The 17,344-nt window shown below is 36.0% G+C and overlaps 1 protein-coding gene across 3 annotated transcripts in view; it reads left to right on the top strand.

Annotated features, from left to right (window-relative positions):
* The window catches only part of CUL1 (cullin 1), a 53,773-nt gene that overhangs the window by 23,185 nt on the left and 13,244 nt on the right, over positions 1 to 17,344 (top strand). For all 3 annotated transcript variants that reach the window (XM_052795260.1, XM_052795254.1, XM_052795270.1), the window contains 7 exons: positions 4,027 to 4,201; positions 5,333 to 5,500; positions 6,575 to 6,625; positions 7,748 to 7,838; positions 8,536 to 8,699; positions 12,505 to 12,667; positions 16,321 to 16,451. In XM_052795260.1, the coding sequence (XP_052651220.1) occupies positions 4,027 to 4,201; positions 5,333 to 5,500; positions 6,575 to 6,625; positions 7,748 to 7,838; positions 8,536 to 8,699; positions 12,505 to 12,667; positions 16,321 to 16,451 (943 nt within the window). The remainder of the gene's footprint in view (positions 1 to 4,026; positions 4,202 to 5,332; positions 5,501 to 6,574; positions 6,626 to 7,747; positions 7,839 to 8,535; positions 8,700 to 12,504; positions 12,668 to 16,320; positions 16,452 to 17,344) is intronic.

Here is a 17,344-nt window from a genome sequence, read left to right as displayed (position 1 = left end):
CTGTTGTTGTTGTGTGCTTCCTCCTTTTCAAAAGCTTTGTTGTCATTTCTCTCTGCCCTATAGTTTTGTGCTACACTGTATTAATTCTGCTTCCCTTTCAGTTCCTTTTAGTTTTACATATCTGTTCCTCAAGCAGACTTACTCCAGTTATGTTAATTTTTCATAGCAAAATGGAAAAACTGTGGGGATCCAGCTGTGCTGCTGAAAGCGGAATCGGTTATTACCTCAGCAGAACTGTTTTCTTTATAAAAATTTAAGATTAGGGACTCATGTGAAACTGAGTAATTTTCACCCATCAGTGTAAAATCTAAGTGTTTTCCTGTTGTGTGTTGAATTACAAAACTGATACTTGTCTCACATAATTTCTGTTTGCAGTTGCTCCTGGAAGAAAAAAATGCAGTATGGAGTATTTTAGTACTTTTCTGGGGCAGAGGGTGGATTAGAGGTAACTGTGGTGTGCCCAAGGTTGTGCTTTGGCGTACTTGCTCCAAAAGTATATGCACTACTACTGAAAGAGCCTGTTTCACTTCTCCTGTGTGGACACAGAAGTTCAGATCTGCTCAGCAAAGGATCTGGCAACAGGGACAATGGTTATTTGTAGTGGCAGTCACTTCCCCAGTCCAAATCAGTGGTTGCCTGCATGAACTCCCACACTACTGGAAAAGCAGGTGGCAAGGAAGCCCTCCAGCTGCGTTGCGTGTCAAGATCATTTCCTTCAGTGGAAGTGATCTCCTACAAGGCCATAAATTTATTATGGCCTGGCAGCATAGGAATTTTTTTTTTTTTTCCCTTGTACTGCCCAGGTTTAGAAACTGAGTAAACGTTGTCAAAAGTAGTGTAAATTATATTGAAGAGAAAGGTGGTAAAATTAATTTGTCTTTCGCTGCTTCTTGTATCCCATTTTGAAGAGTTTCAGAGAAGAATAAAGTTCTGAAAAAGATTTCTCCTCTTAAACAGCACGATGCTGAATCAATTATAAACTTCCGTGCAGTCTTCTACGTCAAATTTTAATTTAGATAAGTAAATGTAATTTGTTCTTCACTGTGAGGAGGATTTAGAAGCTTGGTCTTGATCTGTTCCTCCTGTAGATGGTTTGTTTGTCTGTTTGCTGGGCCAAATCTGAAGTTCAGCAGCCGGAAGCTTGGGGAGCAGTGCAGCTTCACTGCGGTGCAAAGTATTCTATTGATGAATTGACTTCTCTGCTTGTTGTCTTATGTGAATTGCTATGCAGAATTGCACAGACACCCACAGAAATGTTTCCTAATAGCCATTTGGATATGTATATGGCTTCCAGCATACGAAGCAGTTGAGGGGATTAGTTTGCCTTCTGCAACCAAGAATTCTTTTCATAGCATTCTCCTTGTGATTCTCAGATGGACTGTCATGTACTTCATTGTAAGCAGCACAAGTCTGATTTTGTTTTGAATATGTCAGTCTTCCTGTCAGTGGTTGGCTTTAGCAGATGGGAACACAGATTGTAAACAAAGTGTGAGAGAGCATTCTTTTATATATAATATGTCAAAGAGTTATTTACACTTGCAAACTGCCTTCTGTGCAGGCAAACTAACTTCAGTTTGACTTGCATAAAAAAACTAAACTACAGCATTCCAAAAGTGCTGTCTTGGACACTTTGGCTAGCAAGACTCAAGCCAGAATAACAAGTGAAGATGTGCATTACTGGTATATTTTTACTCCAGCTCTGAGTTGATTACTGTCAGGCATGGACAATAGGTCTCAGTCTCTCTCAGTGTTTACTTTACAAGGAATCCTGAGTTTAATAGTAAAACATATGGAGTTAGAAAAAGGCTTATGTCTTCTAACCTTGGTCTTTTATTTTTCTGAAGGCTGTTGTGATTATTCTTGGAGAAGAACAGAAAGAATATTTTCATCGGGCAGTATTTACAAAAGCTGCAAGAATTACCCGTCATCTGGACAGTCCTTGTATTTTTAGGCTTGCTCAAAGCCACTTGGAATAGGAGAATTAGGGGAAGGAGTGGGCAAGACTGGCAGCGGGGTATTTATGAATCAGCCCTAAATACCTTGTGTTGTGATGGAGAGACTTTCCATACACAATTCGGAGGATCTTATATTAACTATTTTAAAGTTAAACTGTGAGGTAAGCCCTGCTTTTCTTGTTTGTGAAAAGAAAGTTGTGTATCTAGAAAAAAAAAATTGTTATGCTATGTGGTGTTCCTTACTTGAACAGGGAATTCTGAAATTGAAGCGTAGATGGTAAAAGGAGCAACAGTGCCAGGAAAGTTGAACAAACAAATTACTAGGAGCTAGAAGAAATCATTAATGTCCAGGAAATAAGTGGCTGATAGAGATAAGAGGCTGATAAAATTTCAGTTACTAAGCATAAATGAAGGTTTTATGTTACTGGTCGATATAATGGGAAGTCTAATTATTTGGCACCTGGATGAGGTAAGAGGTAAGAAATAAATGTATGCTGTATGTTTTCAAAATGGGTTAGTCTTAGGTAAAGAGCATTACTCTTTTGGACAGAATGTGGTGACTTTCTGAACAAGAACATGAGTATAGACCATGAGCAGGCTTTCCTTTCAGTTTGACACACAGACTGTGGGCCTTGTTCCTGGTGGCATGCAGGATACTCTAATCCTTAAACTCAGTTTAAGGATATGATTTGTCTGTGAAGCCTTTTTTTTTTAAAGTAATTGCAAGGGAGTTAACTGGATATTTTAAGGGATTTTTCTGCTTGAGCTTTACTGTTTAAATACTAGAAGCAAGTCTGTTCATAATGACTGTAATGCATCATATATTTGGGGTTTATAATTCCCTCGGTATTTAATTGTGCTGATGGTCTTCCATTATATTGTGCTGGTCTTTCTGAAAGGAAAGATAAAAGGCAAATCTCAGCAATGTATTAATTTCCTAATACGTGGCATACCATGGAAGAAGCCTATCTAGTGGTTAAAGCTTGGCCCATTAGTTAAAACACAAATTAAATCCAAATTAGACCTTCTGGATTGCTTAATACAATGTTCTCTAACAAGGGATGTGACTCAAGCCTGCCCTTGGACTGTCAGTAGCTTCATGAGTTCTTAATAGCTTCGAGAGTGCTCGGTAGCTTTGTTCCTGTTGGCGAATCGTTTGCCAGATGAGTCATTAGGGTAATCTTTGTTGTCAGATCTGAGTCTTCATCAAGTTGAATTTGAGTGCTACCAAGCTAGTTTATTTTCCTTGTTTGTGAAGAGCAGTTTCTTTGAGGATGCTTTCTTATTTGAAGTGTTTCGAGCAATGTGACTTCCACTTACTACTTTGGAAGAATTCTGAACATTTGAATGTTTTGGATCAGAAAACAGAATGTTTTCTTGAAGTGTTAACAGATACAGCAAGTCTTCCAGGCTGTATTAGTATGAGAGGAGAAATTATTGCTACCACATTCTTAAATGTTGGGATTATACTTATAGCCTTTTCAGTGAATCTCATTTTATGGTGTGCATTTGAGTGTGTGTGTCTCACCATTACTGCTTTCTAGGTTTGTCCCCTGTCTATCAGTGTTAAATAGCCGAATCTTTTATAAAGGATTGTGTTTGAAAGAATGCAAAAATATTATCCTCTGTGTTTTCAACTACTGAATGTTGCTTGAGGTTAGTGTTGAAATTTCTTCCTGTTCAAATGAAAGCTTATATATTTCTGGAAGGCCAATATAATACATCAAATAAATTCCATTTAAACCTTGAAAATAATCTTATTGGCAAATTCCACTGCTTTGTTTCCTTGGTGGTCTTGTTAAGTAAGCGTTAGGTAAATTTAATGTTGGTGTCAGTATTTGCAGTGCACTCGGCAGTCTGACACATTTCTGATGCAGATAATTCTGCTGAAAAATACTTCATTTTCTTAGCTTTAGTTTGATTTTTATGTGGGCTAATGCATCATGTAATGTATTACAGTTAAGTCATTTACAGTCATATAAAATAGCTTATTGAAATTAACATGTTGTTTTTCATTGTATTTTTAATGTCTCATGCTGGCACATACGTATTCCTTAACTTTTCCTGTCAGTCATGTTTATAACTACTGTACTAGTGTACACCAGTCTAATCAAGCACGGGGAGCTGGAGTACCTCCTTCTAAATCGAAAAAGGGCCAGACACCTGGAGGTGCTCAGTTTGTTGGCTTGGAATTGTACAAACGGCTAAAAGAATTTCTGAAGAACTACTTGACAAATCTCCTTAAGGTAAGATTAGGTCAATCTGCATTTGTAGTAGTAGTATGGGCTGGGTTGAGATAAGCTTGTATGAACAAACCTAGAGGTGTATGCAGCCACTGGAAATAAATTGAATGATCTTGAAATTTGCTTTTGTCTCTATTACCCATTAGAATGTTTTGTAGGCTAAGTGTACCTGTGAGCTGCTTTTCCTCTTCAAGCTGAAACATAATTTCTGTATTTTATTAGACGTAATGTTATGTGCTGTCTTAAGCTGTCCTGTATCTTGAACAAGAATAGCTAGACTTTCTAACCAATTAACCAGCATATTAGTAATGCTGAAAAAATGGGTTTCTGTAATGTTGAAAATGCCTGATGGTAGCCATGAATTTAATTTAATAAATAAATTACTAATAGAGCTGGATGTTGGGCTGCTTTGTAACAGAGTGGTTCCTAGTTACGTTTGGAAAGGAACCATGCTTTTAACTTTTGGGATTTTAGTTTTGAGCAATAATAAAAGAATTCTTAGTGTCCTATCAAGTCTACTGCATAATTAATTTGTGAAGCTGTATAAAGGCATCTCTGAGGTCTTATCCAGAATGCATTCCTGGTTTTATTCCCTTCTCCCTTCAGGCTGTAGTGGTTCAGTTTGGAAAGATAGTTGAACTTCCGTGTGTTACAACTTTATCTTCTTTTTTTCTGTAACAAGAACAAATGTGATGCCATAACCATTTCCAATGCTCACCTTTTTCAGCTCCCCAAGTAGCAGCAGTGGGAGTGGGGGGTATATTTTATGGAGATTGTCATGTTGAATGCATTACCATTGCACTGGCTTTTTTTACCTAGCGCACTCATCGGTGTCACTTGCTGTTTCTAATGTGGTGTGCTCTTGCTCCCTCCCACAGGAGGGATGGGAGTTTCTTCTGGAGCTTTGTCTATGCTGTGTATTTTTTTACCAGTGTTTTAATTTCTAAATCTCATACTGGCGTTGTGCTTTATTAATGTAGCACGATAATAGTGCTAGTAATACCTTTAGCATTTTGTTTCCTATAAATACATTGCATGGTATAGCTTTATTACCCAGACAATTTGTACACCCTTATATATCTTGGTTGTACCTTAAAATTACCCAACAGTACTGGCAAACGGTTGTTATTTCAGGATGGTGAAGATTTGATGGATGAAAGTGTGCTGAAATTCTACACTCAACAGTGGGAAGATTATAGGTTTTCAAGCAAAGTATTGAATGGGATATGTGCCTACCTCAATCGACATTGGGTTCGTCGCGAGTGTGATGAAGGTCGTAAAGGAATATATGAAATTTATTCAGTAAGTAGCTTTTTGAAGTGAGTGTTTTATCCATTCCATCTGTTATGTTTGCATTATCATCCTGCAGATTGCTCCTTGAAACTTGTAGGAAGTTCATAGAACTTTTGAAGAAGTGGGCAAAATGGAAATCTCCCCACTTTCCATACTCTCACCCCAGTATATCTGTAAAAATTCCGTGGGTCTAAACCTGTGAGATGTTCAACTGCCTTGTACCTATTGGGACTACCAGTATTAGACTGTCAACAGTTGTCTGTTTCTGAATATTTGCTTCTTATACTGTTATCTGTGCATCAGCATGGCCTTGTCATTCCACTTAGAATTCAGTCAAGTGTTTCAAATATAGATGGAGAAGTAAATTGCTTTTTTTTCTGTTGACTTCAATACACCTCTACAAATTTTTTAGCATCCAAGCTGCTAAGATTCAGTCAACATTTGGTTTGTTATAAGTTATTTTGGTACAGTTCTGAAAGATTGATATGTACTCTTGATAATTTTTTTTTTTGTAATGTGAAGTAATATAAACAAGGGAAGAACATAGCAGAAGTTCTGGATCTCAGATAACTAAAGTCCTTTTTTTTTTTTTTTTTTTTTTTTTTTAATAAAGGATAATTATTGTCCTTGCTGGTGAACTATTAGGAAAGCGATGTGTTATTTAACCGCTTCACTAAAATAACTGCCTATGGTAGAAAAACAGTTGGTATCCTTACCCTTACTTCCTTCCCTCTTAACTTCACTAGCCTAATACTAAGGGACCGTGTCAGCCTGAAAATCGCCAACAGAAAAAGCTGTATGGTGTCAAAGTAACTTGCAGGGTTTGTTAGTTTTCAGAGCTGGCAGTGGATCACTGTCAGAAAAGGGACGTCTTAGGTAGAGTTGGTAATAAAGCAAATGGTAATTTTATTGTGAAACAGTCTTGTTGCATGAGAAATGTGTGCCAAAACATAATCATTAAAGTATGCTAAATAATCAGAACTTTTTTATCAGCTTTTCTTAAGGAGTTGTCCTGCATGTATATGTGTATATATATAAATATTTTGTTTATTGCATCTTTCATCTCCCTTCCTTTGCTTCTAGCTTGCCTTGGTGACCTGGAGAGACTGCTTATTCAGGCCATTAAATAAGCAGGTATATGTGTGTGTATATATATATGTTATAACTATAGTGTTATTTTATAGGGTTAATTTTATATATTGTTAGTAACTGTTCCAAGGAGAATTTGAGGGGTGCAGACCCAGAAAATAAAAAGGAGCTGCTGCCTTCTCTTTTGTGATGTTTAAACGATAAATATTTGGGGGGAATGGGCCTATCTCTATGTGTGTGGTTGAACCTTGATACCAAGACTGTTCTGTTACCTCTTTGCAGAGGGAACCCTTGGCTTTCCCTGCCTGCCCCCTTCCCCCCCCCCCCCCCAAAAAAAAAAAAAAAAGGCAAAGAGGGCTCCTCTTAGATGAAGTAACAACTTCAGCTGTTTCTAAGCCAGGCAGGAAAACAGGCTGACGGTCATGTCTTAAGGTTTGAGAGTCAAGATTGTATGAGAACAGATAGTGACAGGCCTGGGATTTTGGTCTCTTCTAATGTTACTGTTAATCTTTAAATTTGCACTGATGCCTGGGAGATTCAGGTCAACCGAATATTTTTAATTAGTGAATCAGCACAATATAAAACAAGACATTCCATCACAACAAAATAATGTATCTATGTATGTTGATTTCACTCTTATTTACCAGTACTTCATGATGAAAAGAATGTATTATATTATGAAAATACTAGCTAGATTTCAGTTTAAGAGGAACAGTAGTTGCAACACATTATTTATCAGCATAAGCTGATAGCTTTCTTTGGGTAAAATACAGGTGGTTAATTCGGCTCTTACTGCAGAGTTTTCTTGTATTTCAGGTATAAAACAAAGAGAAGTTTGATTTAGAAGGTGCTTTTTGAAATAAAATAAAATAAAAAAAAACAACAACAAACACCACCAAACAAAAAAAAAAACCCAAACCCCAAGCACTTTCATACCCTTTTACAGCTCACCACTAATTGGACTGTAATTATGCTGTAGAACTTAGAGGTGTAGCATACTCTGTGATGTCTGTAGGAATTTTGTATGTTCAGGTGGTGTCCTTAAATTTTGTTCTCAGGGGGCTTGACTTGTCTTGAATATAGGAATACACTCCTGATTAAATACTGTGCTTGACCTACCAGCTGCTTTCTCTGTGCTTGACTTGCTTTTAATCCCTGTTTTCTAAGGTAACAAATGCTGTGTTGAAATTGATTGAAAAGGAAAGAAATGGTGAAACTATCAATACAAGGCTGATCAGTGGAGTTGTACAATCTTATGGTAAATGAGATTTATTTAAGGTTTTATTACTGTCTTAAAAATAAATGAATATATAACCCCTATCAGAGCCCAGAAGTAGCATCCCACCTCCTTGGATGTCCAGTAAAGATTTTTACGGTAAAATAAACGCAGTTTTATTTTGTTTAAATCCATGTTTGTAGAGATGCTTGACACAATTACAGTTGATTATACCATACTTGTAAAGCTTGAAAGCGCAACTGATAGACAAGAGTGTTCATTGTTTATGAATCATTTATTTGGGAGCTAAATCTGGAAGGGGGGAAGCGTACTAGTTTACAAAGTGGAGCAGGGTTGGTTTTTGCCATTTACATCAAATTGAGAGCTTTGCCATGCAGATTAATGTCTCGTTTCATTAATAAAAAAGCATCTATGCATATAATCTGGAACGCTTAAGGGGAAGAAATGGGAGGGGAATTTGAACTAGCTTTTGAGGTAGTGAAGTTTTCCAAATACATTTAGTAACGTATCAAAAAGTGCAGTTTACATGAGTAATGTCTTGTGCTGCTTATTTTTAAAACGCAAAATAAAGGTATACTTTTAAAAGTTTAAAAAAATGGTGCTGGAGGTAATTGATTACCTTCATGTAAGTTAGAAGGAAGGTACCTGTTTATTTGCAAAAGACCACTTCATAAAAGACAATTTTGTCATTGCTTGCTCTTTGTTTGTGTTTTTGTAGTGGAGCTGGGGCTGAATGAAGATGATGCATTTGCAAAAGGACCTACACTAACTGTCTATAAAGAATCCTTTGAATCTCAGTTTCTTGCTGACACAGAGAGATTTTATACACGAGAAAGTACTGAATTCTTGCAACAGAACCCAGTCACGGAGTACATGAAGAAGGTAAATTATTTAATAAGCTTTGTGATTATATTCTGGATACAGATATTTTTTAGAGGTAAAGTAATATAAATTATTGGCTTTTATTATCAGTTTCGTAAAATGCTGACTATTTTACAGAAACAATTAGCTCTTTCTCCCTGTGGTGATTTGCTTCTGTGTTTATCTGCTACAAAGTTTGTCTCCTTAGTGAATTTCAGTAAGTACAATGAAAGTTTGAAAATTTCTTAATGGGCAAAATGGAAGAGAATGTTAAAATAAATTCAGATTTTGTTAGACTTCAAGACACCAAAATAGTCATTCTGCTTTAGACCTGCAAGTTTACTGTTCCTATACAAGGAACTGTGTGTTGGCACATTTGTTGAAATCTCTTCCTGAGAAAGCTGGCCAAGGAAGTAGATCACTAATTAGCTTTAATTCTCTCAGGATATTTTAATGTAATGAACCCTACACAATAATTCTGATCAACAGAGGCCAGATTTAAGTTCTTAGTCTCTGGTTTGGGGGATCACAGAAAGGGCAATTAAGAGCAAACTGGATAAACATTGACTATTTCTGGCCTGGTTATTGGGTCAGTCTTACCGAACGTGAAATAGATAGGTCATCTTCCATCTTGGACGACTGCTGTTTTATATATTTTTCTCAGCACGTTTCTTCACTTTCCGAATTGCTTGTTTTTCCCCTTTCAGTTTAATTTAAAAAAAAAAGAGCTTTCTGAGTATGTAATATGCAGATATGCATCCTTCCCTACAGTATCTTTGTGTTTCTTTTGTGTAATGTAACTCTTTTTGCCACAGAACCCGTTGTGTCTGAGTCTTGGCATTAAAGTAAATGATTTACCCCCCGCCCCCCAAAAAAGGGGTGGGGGTGGGGAGTCCTAGAAATAACATAGTAAAACAAATCCTGCTTTTAGTGCATTGGGATTGTTGCCCAGTAGTTCCCAGACCTACCTATGTTTACTTTTCTGTTGTTGAATAATGAGTTTTGCTACTTCCCTTTCAATTTCTTGTCTTTACTTTCATCCTAAAATATGTATTCATAAACCGAATGATTGGCTCATCCAGGCTTCCTTGGTACAGGACAGTAAAAAGCTATCTGAAGGTCATTGCTATTTCAAGAACTAGAGATTAGTGGCAAGTAGAAAGAACTTATTAGTACCCCAAACAATCTTCAAGACTTCAAAAATCCACAAAAGAGCAACTCGCTTTGCTTGAAGCTGATGTTGAAGCTGAAAATACATATAAAGCTAGCAGAAGGCAGGGGAAATCTTCAGCGAGAAAGTGTGTAGCCTTAAGTCTCTGCTCAAATTAATATACTAGAGATGTATACAAGCTATTTGGGCTGTCTTGGTATCTGCTTACAGATAATGTGCATACATTGAAATCAGACTGAACAAGAAACTGTTTTCATTACTCATTTCCTGGGATTTAACTGATGAAACTGAAAAAGATGTGTATTAGACTACAGTAAATATGATCAGAGCTTGCAAAATGATACAAACTAAGGGATGTGACCTAACTGAAAGGGGAAACTTACCAATTGAGCTAAAAGCTAGTTAACTGGAACAAATTGTCTGATCTCTCTTGTCTGCATGCTCTGCTGGAGACATCAAGAGAGGTTGTGCAAGTTTTCAGAACTATTAATTTAAAATTCAGATAGGTTTGTCCTTCAGTTTTATCTTACTTCATTATGCCTAAGGATTAACATTTTTTTACTTAAACATGACGAGGCAGTTTTGTAAATTTCTCAATTATTTTTTTCTGTTTGGGTATTGTCATCTTGCATACCACTTAAATGCCTGGAACAGAGTAGTACTCCCCGTAATTATTACTCAGGTATTGCTAGAATTAGGGTTCTTTTCTGTTCTGAAACACCTTAAATGAGACTGATGTGAAAAGCTGCAAGTTGTTCAGCGGTCACATGGCATACTAGCAGTAAGAAGCCTTAAAAGACATCTGTTGGAAGTATACTTCGTTTGTAGTTCAATCTGCTATTAGTACACTTACTTGGCTTTCTCACTGAAGCACTGAGCATTGAGTTCTAATTGGGGATAAATAGCATTGCAAAATAAAAACAAAAAGAAACCTGTTGCAGTACCTTAGTGCACACCAGCATAACATCAGTGTTACCACGATATAGTAGAATTTTGGTTGTTTCTTGCAGAATACTCAATGAAATCTTACTTAGAATTAGGATATGTGTATGTAGTTATACAGGCAGACTTACTGAGTTTAGAAGGATTGTGAATTTTTCTTCTCAGGCCAGAACTCATGAGTAAAGGTGGCATAGCCTGATGTGCTGTAGGGAAAAAGGTCAGTATTTCTTAAGACTGTCCCTTGAAATAAAGTCTCAAACTGAACTTTTGATCTTTATAATTAAAACAGCCAAAGCTACTGTTATGTGAACTAATTATTTTTCCCTTGTTTTTGAAATACAACCTCAAAAGGAAAATGGAATAAGAACAACACAGAAAGTGAGAGAGGATAAGCAAATTTGAAGTCAGAGTGAATGTTTATTTTCATAAAGGAGCTCAAAGTGAGAGTTGACTGTTAACATTAAAAGTGAAGGTCTAAGGATATTTTAAGAAGCAGCATTAGAAATGGCAGAATTTCCTGAACTACAGAAATAAAGAATTGGTTAAACGTAAGATAAATAGTCCTACTAGTCTGATTCCAGTTTCCAGCGTTCATCACAAAGATTTGCTGCTATTTGCTGACATTAAGGAAGTCGATTGTTATTCCTTACTGGTAAGAAACTGGCAAGTACTCTGAAGTGTGAGTTTATATCCCTTCCCAAACTGTTGATTTTGTTTCCCATATTTTGACCTGTACTGGTTTAACTGTAGGAGACAGTAATCCAGGACCATTTCACAAGAGCTAGGTGCAAAATTATTACAGAAATGAATGAAGCTAACAGTGGCAGAGATTATTTAAAGCTGTCTGTGTATGATGCAGTGTACTTGCAGTGAAATTATTCTTTTGTTGTTGTTGTCCATAATATGATCTCTCATGCTTAGTTGATATTCTTACATACTAGGAAAATGCATTAACTTAATTTCTTTCTCTTGGTGACATTATTAATTAAAGTAATTTGGACTGATAAGGGGACATATACACTTAATCCCTAATAATGTGCTGCAACTACAGATGGCTTGTAAAGCGAATCTTTAACACTTTTGCAAACAAAATAGAGGTAATCGTTACATAAACAACTTTAGTTTTATGTTTTGGCATAAGTACTGTTCCTCGAGTGACATTTAGAATTTTGGTTTGCTGGGATGTAGCATTTCATATGCCAAATTAAATGCTAGTATAATTTAAATGATTGTAGATTATTGGGAAGAGTTTCTCTGTAAGAGTGTCGATGAGAACATTCAAATAAATTTGTCGTGGGCATACTGTTAAATTGTTGTTTATGTTTGTCTTAAAATTACCTCTGTAGCTGGAGAGCTTGCTGATCCTAAAACTGCCAGCATCTCATGTCAGCAGCTTTCTCTTTTTCTGACAGCAGATTTCCATCTGTAAACTTCTTATTCAGAAGCAACGGGAAAATAATCTTGCTGTGATTCTTCCCCCCATTTAAACAGTATATAACATTATCCTCAACATAAACATCAATTCCATATGTATATTATGATTCCCAGAAGAATAACTGCTTAAGTAGGTGGACCATAACACTGTATTAGTGAGAGGTTTGATTTTTGGTTGTTGTTTCCTAGATGAATTTACTAAATAGTAATCTGTTTTCTGCTGTTGGATTTCTGTTCTGCCTTCCATACAGGTTTCATGTTTTTCTCTCTGTTCTGCAGGCTGAAGCTCGCCTTCTTGAGGAACAGCGTAGAGTTCAGGTATATCTCCATGAGAGCACACAAGATGAGTTAGCACGAAAATGTGAGCAAGTACTTATTGAAAAACACCTGGAGATATTTCATACAGAGTTTCAGAATTTGTTGGATGCTGACAAAAATGAAGGTAAGGAGATTCAAACATTGATTTTAAGCTTAGAGCTCCTCCCTGATGATTTGTGAATAATGTAAATTCTGGTGATAGCTAAATGTGATTTGTTCAGGAATTAGGTTAAGAGAGAAGATGGACACTAAACTGATTGACGAGCAGCTTTTGATTAAATTGGGATGGCTGAGAATGTTGCCTCAAGAAGTCTAGTCCGATCCCAAATATTAAGGGAAAACAGCACTAATTTTGATTTCTCTTAACATGGCTGGAAGAGCTTCAAGAGCACTTGAGCCATCCTTCCGGCAGGAGCTGAAGCTTGCATGAGAGAGATAGGAGACGAAAAACAGACCAGTAGTCTTACCAGCTGTTTCAGTTTAATCCATGGATCTTTCTGAGTCAGCAGTGAGAATTTTAAAAGAAGTATGTGTAGGAAATGTTAAAAGAGGAATAGAAGCAAATAAGGAGCTTCTAAAATATAGTATATAAAATACATAAAACTGCATATAGGGCACAAGGAAAGGGTGGAAGTTATTAATTGGTGAGATAATTTTAGCTGTGAAAACAAGTCTTAAGTGCCACTAATGGATCAAGTTTATACCTTTGTAGAGAACCCATAGAATAGAGACTTCTTCAGTGGTTCCTGTAAAATATGTAAAGATTATCAAAGAGTTAAGGTGTCTTTAAGGAATTGCCTGTTGTATTGGTTTTTATGAGTTTCTTCAGGAGTTAATGCTTAGCACAAAATAACAGTCAAAACTAGGGCCAGATAATTCCTGTGCATCATGCAGATGATAAGGATGAATGGTGCTTCTGATTTTTCCAGTTGGGTAATTAATTAAATCCATATAGGAAGTTGAGGTAAGGCTCTATAGCTGAAATATTGCTTTTAAGAAAGTGACAGAATTTAAGAGATGGTATGATTAAGTTACTATTGATGATACTGTTCGTTTGAGAGTTGTGATTGCAACTTTGACTGTCTATTTGATATATCAACCTTAAAAGAGCAACTATGAATAATTACTATAATCATTGTGTTGAGAACTAAGAGATCCTTCAAAATAGAAAAGGGCAATTCAGCATGATTAGTAGGTCGGAAGTTGCCCGTTTCAAATGTAAATAGAAGATTTTCATCCTGTACTAGTATTTAAGTCAGATGTTGTTTATGTTTAAATAAATGTATTTGCTCTGTAATTGGAAAAGATTTTGATACAGGTGGGTGTTGTCAGAAGACATTTATAAAGTCATTTTACTAGTCAATAGAAATAGTAATAGCACAAACAAGAAAATTTTTCAGGACTTAGGAGGCCTTCACAGGCTTTTCTTTTTTCCCCTTACTTTATCAAGCTCATGGGTTATGTGAGCCTTTAATACAGTCACTTACCATAGCGATGCAATTCCATAAGTTTGTCAGGGTAAAAACCAAAATGAAGTACCTTGTGTCTTGGGCACCGTCCTGTTATATGTCTTTGGTTTTACTTTCATTTGGGTTATTTCTAAGAATAATAAGGCATTTTAAAATGCCTGATTTTTTTTTTCTTCTTTTAAAAAATATTTTCTTTTATCTTATCAGGCTTTACTTGTGCAAATTACAGTAGTTCCCTGGCCCTTTCTAAGTTTCATGAAGTCTCAAGATGAGAAACATTTATTTTGAAAGATTTTTTGAGAATTCATTCTTTAATCACTATGATCAGTTCACTCTCAAATTTGTAAGATACCCTACTGTAGACTATCCTAAACTTGTAATAAAATCTTGCTCTTGATTAAAATCTTTATTGGTTTGCCCTTGAAAGTACGCTGGTTTTGAGGTCCTCCTGTGTGAAGTGTGTTAAGCATATCGTATTACAGGCCACTCCTGTTGATGTTCTGTAACTTTTTTTATTGCATTGTGCAACTAGTTATAAAAGTTGCAGGGTGCGTTTGCCATGTGTTACTTATTCACATCAGTATGATACCTACAGGAAAGAATTATGTTTATTGGGAGCACACTGTAATGATTTGGGTGGAGTTACCGTGTAAGTCTTCCTTGAGGCTTTGTAGCATCTCTTCCATATTTTACCAAATACAGACATCCTGATAGACCGACCTGTGAACCCTTATTTGTGAGTAGGTGTAGCAGCAGCTTATTATATTTATGCATGGCATTATCTTCTACCTTTTTTTCTCAAATTCTCTTCATAAAAACCCAGCATTCTTACGTTGTTACGAAAGTTTAACAGCAGGTTGCAAATGTGGTTTTCAGAGAGAAAAAATGTTTTCTTTTCAAATCCAGAAGTTTAAACTTGCCAAAGTTCTAAGGAATGGAAAGCATTGCTTCAGTATTAAAGGCATCAAGTTCTGTGTGTTGTATTTCAGAGTTAAATGGTGATACAGCTGCTTGATTGCTCTGTTTTATTTAACTGATAATTGTCAGGTGGTAATAAATTGCTCATAAGCCCTTCAGAGAAGTCCTTACACTTTAGGAGAGCTAGATGCAGCTGACAACATAAAGATGGATTCCACAAAGTGAAATATCCTCATTAGTTTACAGTAACTAATTTGGTTGTTTACTGTTTCACTTGAGTGCGTGTTCAGTGAGGGCAAGATTACGAGAGATAACTAGTGGGTTTGCATACCTGGTTTATGGCCATATTGAAGTTTGCTTTTTATGTAAAAAAAAAAAAAAAATTAAAAAAAAAAATTCTGCACTCAGAAAGTACAAAGCATCTGCCCTATTGAAAATGAATAATAAAAACAAAACTCTCTTCAATATTAGACTTTCCAAAATTGCTAATTGATTTTGGAAAGTCTTGGCTGAAAACTGGTGAGATTTTGATATGAAGCTTTAATATATGTGAAATGACGTCCAATTTATTTTTTCCTTTGTTACTTTTGTTCCAAGGTAATGCTTTTCAGAACCTTTTCTTTCCTTGAGATACAATTACTTCTAGTGGTAATTAGTTACTTTAAACATTTTTTTTTTTTAGAGATGGCTTTATTGACAGTGCTTTATTGGAAGAAATTTGGTTTATAATGTTTCAGTTTATCTGCTAAGGTCATATCAATACATAATATTTTGCCTTAAATTTCCAACCATTACCACTGATGCTGCCCCAAGTAGAAGTGTTAATATATAAAAGGCACAGGTGGTGTTAGATCTCTGAGAACTGTCCTGTTCAGAATAAGATTTAAAGGACAGCGGTCAGCTGGACAATGTTATACTCTTAGCATGGCCAGCAGTAATACTGATGACAGCCCTAATTCATGGTAACGCTTCAAAACTTCATCTAAATAAGAGGGTTTTAACTCCATTTTTAAATCATTGCACCTCTTTAAATTTATGAAAACTAGAAAACAGAAGTAAATATATTTCTGTAAGTCAGGTTTTTTTCTTCTCGAGATTTATATGGCATTGTAAAGATTAAACAGATCTTAATATTTAACAGGTTGTTTTCTCTTTAACTAGTCTTAGCTTTCCAGGTCAGCGCAAAGATTTGCTATACCGTGTAATTTTTTTTCTGTAGCTTTTTCTGGCTTTTTACAGGAGCAGTTGCACACGTGTTTTTGGTGATGATGGATGTTTAACCCCTATTGGCAACTTGTAAACGAGAAGTTGGAGTTACAGCTAGTACAAATGGGAGATGTTGGCTTTCCTTGGTTTTTTTTTTTTGTTTGTTTGTTTTTTCTCTCTCCAGACTTGGGACGCATGTATAACCTTGTATCTCGAATCCAGGATGGCCTTGGGGAGCTGAAAAAGCTTTTGGAAACCCACATTCACAATCAGGGTCTAGCTGCTATTGAGAAATGTGGAGAAGCTGCTCTAAATGCAAGTATCCAATCAAAATAAGTCCGTGTGTGGTTGCTGCCAGTTTTACATTAGAGGAGGGTGAATGTTTCCCGATAAAATTTCCGGTTTGCTTATGTTTTCCCTCTCACTGATTTAATTTGTGAGGACTAGGCAATTCTCAAATGATAGTAGGCTTAAAACAGCAGTCACATCACTGTGTTACTACTCTTTGAGGTTTGGTGTTTGGTTTGGTTTTTTGTTTGTTTGGGGGTTTTTTTTCCTTCTGAGTTTTTGCTCTCTGTAAGGATGTCATGCTGCTTGGAAAGCTGGCTGTGCAAATACAACATCCTGCACTTAGAAATACACCTGAAAGTCCACTGTTTCAAGAAGTAGTGTCTCCAGTGGACTGTATTTTATTTCATCATCTTATAGACTTCTGACTTGGATGGGACTGCGTGGAGAAGGTTTCTGTTGGTTTTAGGGTTTTGGTGAATGACTTTATTCTATTTGGAAAAGCATGAGAAATGTAAGAGGAGAAATGGTTGGAGAGGTCACAACAGAAGGAGCAGGTCAGGTCTTCTGCAACACTGTGGTCATTTAGCCATATAATTGGCTTTCTTGATTTGTATCCCATAATTGTAATTTCAGACTTAATTTTGTATTGATTAGGGTTTAATCTCGGCAACATGAAGTTGTTTAAACCCTTTGCTAACCTTTTTGTCTATAGCCGATATGATATTTTCTAGAAAAAAAAAAAAAAAAAAAACAAACAAAACATTGCACACAGCAAAATTAGAATAGAATATAGATTCTGGTAAATTTTCTTTAAAATGGGGTTTAACTTTGGTTTTTGACAGAATTCATTGTAACTTGTTATTGGTCTCGGATATTCTTGAAACGGGTTAATACTAGTAATCATTAAAGCCATAATC

Source organism: Harpia harpyja, chromosome 1, assembly GCF_026419915.1.
Source record: "Harpia harpyja isolate bHarHar1 chromosome 1, bHarHar1 primary haplotype, whole genome shotgun sequence".
Lineage (NCBI taxonomy): Eukaryota > Metazoa > Chordata > Aves > Accipitriformes > Accipitridae > Harpia > Harpia harpyja.
Note: the sequence above shows the minus strand (reverse complement) of the source record. Positions and strands in the feature narration are given on the sequence as shown.